Source organism: Miscanthus floridulus, chromosome 3 (genome assembly GCF_019320115.1).
Source record: "Miscanthus floridulus cultivar M001 chromosome 3, ASM1932011v1, whole genome shotgun sequence".
Taxonomy (NCBI): domain Eukaryota; kingdom Viridiplantae; phylum Streptophyta; class Magnoliopsida; order Poales; family Poaceae; genus Miscanthus; species Miscanthus floridulus.
In genome coordinates this window covers 5,963,641-5,971,056 of record NC_089582.1, presented here as the reverse complement: position 1 = coordinate 5,971,056, position 7,416 = coordinate 5,963,641, and the positions used below count along the sequence as shown (strand labels likewise).

At 45.3% G+C, this 7,416-nt stretch overlaps 1 protein-coding gene across 1 annotated transcript; it reads right to left on the bottom strand.

Moving 5' to 3' along the window:
• Positions 1-3,170: 3,170 nt before the first annotated feature.
• On the bottom strand, positions 3,171-5,327 carry LOC136544850 (uncharacterized). The gene is made up of 2 exons (XM_066536906.1): positions 5,171-5,327; positions 3,171-5,070 (listed from the first exon to the last, which is right to left on the bottom strand). Exon 2 carries the CDS (start codon positions 5,038-5,040, stop codon positions 3,442-3,444), a length of 1,599 nt encoding a protein of 532 aa, XP_066393003.1. The 5' UTR covers positions 5,041-5,070; positions 5,171-5,327; the 3' UTR covers positions 3,171-3,441.
• Between the last annotated feature and the right edge of the window lie 2,089 nt (positions 5,328-7,416).

Genomic DNA, 7,416 nt, shown 5'->3' with positions numbered 1-7,416 from the left:
GGCGCTTGGAAAACTTGTTGCTCTCTTGTCGTGGATCCGGCTCTTTCTAGACCGACTGTTAGGGTTTGTTTTTGGTGGAGGAGGTCCTTGCATCGCACTGAGTCCGGGACTCAGGGGCGGGGGCTTGGTGTCCTAGTTTGGACGGGGACCTGGACACCCGGGACAGGAGAGTGATGGGTTGGTCCTGCTTGTGCCCGGGGTACAAGCGGGGCATGTGTTTTCGGGGTACCCAGCTGGGGGCATTGATTCGCGAATCGCCGGGCTATCCGGTACGGCTTGTCTGTGGTTTAGCATCGTAGTAAGAACTGAAAGATGAAAGATGGAAGATGGACAAAGGAAATCTGATTGCTTACCACCTGCTTGAAAGTAGCACAGGTGCTTACATAGAATGGTTAGTTAATGAACCAATGCGGCTATTAATAAAAATCAAATATAAGGACGCACGCTTAGTAATGCTTCCTGCAAATGCAACCCACAAACCAGATAGCCTTGCATATCCTTAGAGTCTTTTCTTTTCTCCTGTCGGGTAAGTCTTGCTGAGTACAATTGAGTACTCAGGGTTTTATTCCCCCTATTGCAGGTAACAGGTGGAGGCTTGAGCTGACCTTTGTGTGTGGATTTCCTCCTGGTGGGCTCAGAGAGGATTTCCTTTACGCTGCGATCGTAGTTGTTATTTATAACTCTCACCAAATACTTTTATAAATGAAAGTTTCATAATATGTTGCCATAGTCTATATATATCAATACTTCATCATGTCATTAATAGATGTTTATTTCTGCTGTAACTCTATTCACATGTTTCTATTCCGCTGTTCAATTAAATTGTTTATAACTCTGATAACATGATTTCATTCCGCTGTTATATTAATAAATATTATACTCTGATGTTGTATTAAAAGTGATGTAAGAAATGGTTACGAATGATGTAAGCTTTATTCTCTCATTTGTGATCCTGATGGCAAAAATGTGGATTTTCGGGTTCTCCCCTAGGGTGTGCCCGATGGAACCGAGTAATCTAGTGTTCTCCCCTGAGTGCTTAGTGTCTAATGGAAGACAAGCACTCTTGTGAGGCATTAAATTAGGCGGTTCTGCCACACTAGATTTGCTCCATGTGGCTCGAGGCCCCATCTCCCAAATGAGACGGGGCGTCGCAGGGGCACGCGTGCGCGTCATAAGTCCTCCACCAGGCACGATGGCCCAAACGCCATCAACCGCCTGCGCAAGGCATTAGCAGAAGGGACGTGCCCAGAAGCCGCCCCCTTTGCTAGCAAGGCGGCCCTGCAATGGCCTCGAGGGCTACGCCAGCTCCCTAGACAGAGCAGCCCGACCTCTAGATCAATAGGCGCTCGGGTGGTGAATCCCCCAAAAACCAACCAACTCTCCGGAGCTGGGTGGGGAGCCACTGAGTAGTGGGGCCAACGAGGGCTTCTGTCCAAGCCTCGGCATGCTCTCACTTCCCTAATCTATGGCTGCAGAGGGTCAGCCCTAGAAGGCAGGCTCGAGAGGATCGAGACCTGCTATCGTAGCCCTTAGAAGGGCATGGAGCTCCGGATGATCAGATGGCCCTGATCTAGAGCCCAGTGCTCTAGATCACCTGGCCCACGACAGGTTCCGATCAGAAAGTAGGGCACCCCCGGGCCTATGGTCGGCAACTCCTAGACAAGCTTGCCGAGCCCTCGCTCGAGTCGAAGACCCGAGCGACATAGACTCATGAAGGGATTAGCATCATCTCTGCTTGACTCCGACAGCCGAGCACCATCTATCACACTAGAGAAGAAGACCCCAAGCAAGGCACAACACTCTCGCCAGCGGAAGCTGTCCCCACCAAGGAGGGTTTGGTCACCAGAAAATTCAATTAAGCCCTTCGTAACCATCACGCCTGGTGAGGCTACAAAGGGCTCGGGGGCTCCGACGAGATCCTAACATATGAGTATGTTAAGCCTCGGGTCCAATGGTTCCCAAACGAAGAAGACCCCCCTACTGAACCTTTCAGGATATCCCGGGGGCTCGGGGCTATGCCCATCGAGCACGCTCATGCAAACCCTCTGGCAAAGAGACCCGACCAAGCCTCACTCGAACGTAGCTTCCGCTTGAGGCTCGGGGGCTTCGCTGAGCTCCGGGCTCCCGATCTAAGGCATCTCCAGTGCCGACCCTTGGCTCCAACCCAGCTAATGATGCCAACCAAGGACCAGGCACAAGAAGACAAGCCCCAGGCTAGTGATGCCCAGGGGCTCCCGGGCGTCGCACCCAAGGCGTGCGCCTACCAACTGCTCCTCCGACAGGGTCACATCCAGGGTGGGACACAAGAAGACAAAGCTTCCCTCAGCCTTCAGGGGCTCGAGGGATTCCAGGCCCGCATGCCAGTCCCTGGAGACGACCTCCCTCACCACCAAGAAGACTCCAGAAGGTCTCACCCGGGGGAGGCTGGTCCAAGCTGACACCGCCTGACACGCATAGTGTCAGAACAAGGCAGCCGAACTATGCCTAGGCTTCTTCGGCTCTAAGACACCTCGACAGTCCACGGCACACCGCTGCAAGACCTTCCTGGACTCCAGCGCACGTGGACCATAGACTAGAAACCTCAAACCACCTTGTACCCGACCTATCTCGTTATATAAGGAATAAGGTGGGCCCAAAGGGGGGAGGATCCCGATTCGATCTCCATTCCATTCCATCTACCTCTGCTCTACACAGAGGGCAAGGTAACCCAGAGAAGGGCACCAAGAGCCCTTCCTCCACCACATCCTACCATCTCCTTCCTCTCCGACGAGTAGGATACTCCACCGGCGGTGAGGCAACCTTAGGATTAGCACCGAGCTAACCCCCTACCAAACTCTTCTTCCTTTACACTCTGTTGTAACCACCTAGATTTTGGGTGCTCTTGAGTATAAGGATCATCAGCTGCTGGACGTAGGGACCGAATTGGCCTGAGCCAGGATAAACCGTTGCGTCTTCTCTATGTAATTCTTGTGTTCTTGAGTCCACCCGAGCCACCGGAGACCCCGTACTCTAACACCGACTCGAACAACATGCTTGCCGCGGTTTCGACCCCGCGACACTACCCACCTCTAAAAAGCATTTCTTACCGACCCAAAAGAGCCAAAACATAGTAGTGTGGAAGAGTAAGGCAAAGAGAAAAGAGAATAAAGGATAAAAAGTAGATTGACAGAATTAACATAGAAAATATTACAAGTGTTATCCTATACTTGTATGTCTTGGCTTACAAATGCTTTGCATTATTGTGTCCCACATAATTTAGTAATCCCCAGAAAATGCTTAGTTGGTGTGAAACAAACACATCACATGTAAAAGATAGAAATTGAAACTAAGAAAAGGTGGTGTGGTACAGTTGCATATTTTCCTTACATAGAACATAGTGCTTCACTACTTCATTACTATGACTAACAGAATAAAGACTATTGTCATGTAACTATCAAACCTTTATGCGATACTAACTCTATCACTGAGGACATCCTTTCTAAAAGATTTTCCTTTCCTTTCTACAAGCTGAATTTCCCTTTCTTTCTGCATCCAGTCCTTGACTGGCCTTTGCAGTTGGATGGGAGCATGGGTACTCCATAAGTCGAGCAAGTGACTAATCATATGTGTCCAGCTCCAAACTTCGTGTTCCTGTCCTTGAAACAACTTTCTTTTTGTAGGTTCCCTAATAGTTCTCCGTGTTCGTAAGCTTGTTCTGAATGTTCTCATGCTTGGCCTTTCAACCTGGATGCGTGCATCCCCATGTTTGGACTTCCAAACCATTTGGTACACTGTCGCTTCAGCATTCTGGCAGAAGTAATCAATGGCATTTGGTAGCATGATCTCTCCTAGTTGTTGCAAGGTAATGTCTGTATGCAAGAGATGTTGATCTCCACCAACTATCTCCCTTGCTTCAGAACTTTTATTCTCTGGTATCATGTCTACAGAAGACCCATGGGGTGCAAAGGTAATTCCAGCTTTCAGATATGGAGAATCTTGCAGAGACATTATACCTCCAGACAGAGAGGCCTTATGTTTCCTATAAACAGTCCGTGAGACTTGCCACTGCAAATTAAATTCAATTAGTGGTTCTAGCGAAACATCTGATATTCCTGCCATGTCTTGGTTGCTAAAAGGTTGAGCACAATGCCGATCATGCTGCTTGCAACATAATGGGTTTGGGCGAAACCACTGAGTCGCAAGGCTATGAAGATTACCCCAATGTTCTTTCTGGTATGAATAAACAAATGGCACCCATGATAGGTCTTGAGTAGGTAGTTGAGTAAGTTCTTTGGTAATATTTTCAACTATAGACTTGACATGAGGGGCAAACAACTGCATGCTCTTAACTGCAATTCCAACTATGTCTGTACTCTCTGATAGCTGTACTATCATACTAAAGTAGATATTACCCTCTGGTGCAGTGCCTTCTTTTTTTATAAATACCATGATAGCCTCAGTTCCATGCTCTGCAGTTCTGAAGGGCGCCAACCATAGTAGTAACGAAGGATTGTTTCCCCGAACGATTTTATGGTGCAGTTCTTTGCCTGCAAAAAGGTTCTTGATAAGGGAGCCAAAAGGCATGATGTGATAGTATGGTGTGCCACCAAACTCTATGAATCTTAGGAATTCACTAGCTCCATCTGCATACCACTCAAATTGTTTAACAACTGATCTGCTCAACTCCTTGTTGTCGCGGTTAAAGATGGAGAAAACAAATGACTTGGTAGCATGTGCGATCCGCTTGGGAAAGGAGGAATTCATTACCTCCTGTTCCATCTTTTCTTCTTCTAGGATTCTTTGTTTGCCTTTGTGGAGTGTGTCGCCACAATCTTGAGCAGCACGCTTCAGCTTCTTACGCCAATGCAACAAGGATGCGTCAGTGATCTGCCACTTTTCTGATGTCTCAAGAGCAGCCTCAAGCCTGATGTGTGCCATCTCTAGCCTCTCTATGTTTCTGATTTCATTTGTTTCCACTTTCTCCTCATATTTTTGAACCAGATCAGATATAATTTGGCTAACTGACTCCTGGATAACCGCAGAACTTACCATCTCCGCCATTGAGATTCAAGCTTTTGTAGCACTCCTTCCCTAGTAAGAAAAAAAAATATATAGCAGTGTGCATAAAAGAATAGATATGTGAACTTGGATACGAAGCAAAGATTATGTAAGCGTGGATGGAAGAATCTACCTCGACCAAATTGTATGAAAACTGAGGACAGCTTTCCTGGGTACAGAGAGATATTCTGAATGTTATATTTGAAGTGCCGAGTAAAATATGGTCAGAACTTTAGAAGATAATAGAGTGGCCATGGCGTGGGAGAAACAAAAAAGGCACACAATTTACAAACATAGATGGGTTCTTATAGAAATTCCTGATAATTTGGTAGCAAAAAGAGGTGGACATGTCATTAATATGAAGGGACCATTCCCGCAATGATAGGTAGTACAACATCGACATTTATGGGTCTGATAGCAAGGTGTGTGGAAGAACTTGTCTTCACACCGGTAGAACTCGAGAAGCATTATTTGAATAAATTATGTATTCCAACATAATTGGTGAGCATGAATCAAGTGATCAAAACTTAAAGACGGCCCCTTTGGATGTCATAGTTTCAAAAGACACTGATCGCCAAAAAGTGTAGGTTCAGAAACCAGAGGTGTGAAACCTCCATGGCTTGGAGAAAAGGTCAGACTAGGAATGTTAAATCAAACTGCAGGACAAGGATTAATTGATGATAGTGAGGGGTGTGGAAAAATTGTTCCACAATGGTATAATGCTTACCCAGTCCTCGTTGCTTGATGCTGTGTAATTTGGTTAAACAGATTGTTGTTAGGAAAAAGGACTACACTACATCTGAAGCATCCAACTGCTGTCGAGGGATTGAATGTTGGGCACTATATATAGGAACTAGTATATGTATCTGTATATGGCAGGCTACGTATAGAGTAATTGTTTCTCCACAAAATATAGGAACTGATATCATGATAGTGTTGCTTTAGAAACTGGAGGTGTGAAACACTGCGGCTTAAGTAAAAACCCAGCATGGAGTTCTTAAATTTCCAAAAACATGTTAGTTTTGTAATACCATAGATTCAAAAAAGAAAGCTAGGATTTGTTGCATCCAATTGCATCATTGTTTTTCCAAAACCAAATTGTTTTGAAACTATAGTATTTTTCCAAAACTAAAAAAAATTGTATCCAAACAGGGCCTAAGTTGTGTGAGAAATTATTAGGAGCGTGGTCCTATAACTGTCTGATTAGAGAGGAAAGTGACATAGAGACCTTTCATCAATGTAGCATTTCATAAGGAACTCAAAAGTCAGAAAAGTCTCCATCTTCCCCACGTGAATGATTGACACCTTGAAAGTGCCATTTCCTTTGCCAAAAATTTGTTTTTAATAAAGCAAATATACAAATCTCTGTAAACTTATGGCATGTGCTAGTCAGACTAGGTCACAGTGGGGATGTTAAAATTAAATCAAACTGCGGCCCAGGGATTAATCGATGACAGTGAGGAGTGTAGAAGGTCCAGGCAAAACAATGTTTACCAGGTCCTCATTGCTTGATGTTGTGCGTAATTTTGTCTTAATAGATTGTTCTTACAAAAAAGAAATACACTACATCTGATGCATCAAACTTCAGGAAAAGGATTAAATGTTGTGGTCAAAACACTTTTTTTAGGGAAGCTTCATTTATAATAAAGTTATGCTTGCATTTATGCAGTTTTTCATCACAGTGTTGCGCAGCACGCTTCAGCTTCTTTTGCCAAGGCAACATGGACGTATCAGTGATCCGCCATTTGTTAGAAGTCTCAAGAGCAGCTTCCAACCTGACGTGTGCCATCTCTAGCCTCTCTAATTAAGTTTCTGATTGTATTTGTTTCCTCTTTCTCCTCATAATACTGGAAAACCGCAGAACTGACCATCTCTGCCATTGGGATTAAAGCGTCTGTAGCACTCCATCCTAGTAAGAAAAAAATATAGCAGTATGCATAAGAGATTGTACATGTGAACTTTTTTTTGCAAAAAAATGTGAACATGGATACGAAGCAAAGATTAACTAAGTGTGGATGCAAGAATTTACCTCAACCAAATTGCATGAAAACTGTGGACAGCTTTCCTGGGTACAGAGAGAGATATTGTGGATATTATATTTCCACTATGGAGTAAAATATGGTGAGAACTTCATAAGATGATAGAGTGGCCCAAGACGTGGGAGAAAAAAAATAGTGACACAATTAACAAACATAGAGGGGTTGTGGTAGAAATACCCGATAATTTGGGAGCAAAAAGAGGTACATAGGTCATTAATGTGAAGGAACCCCCACTCCCCCCCCCCCCCCCCCCCCCCCCCGCGTCGTCCGTACATGGTGACTCAGGGCGACCTAGCCACCATCGCCGGTTCCTCCCACCGCGCCTGCTCTCCGGCTGGTT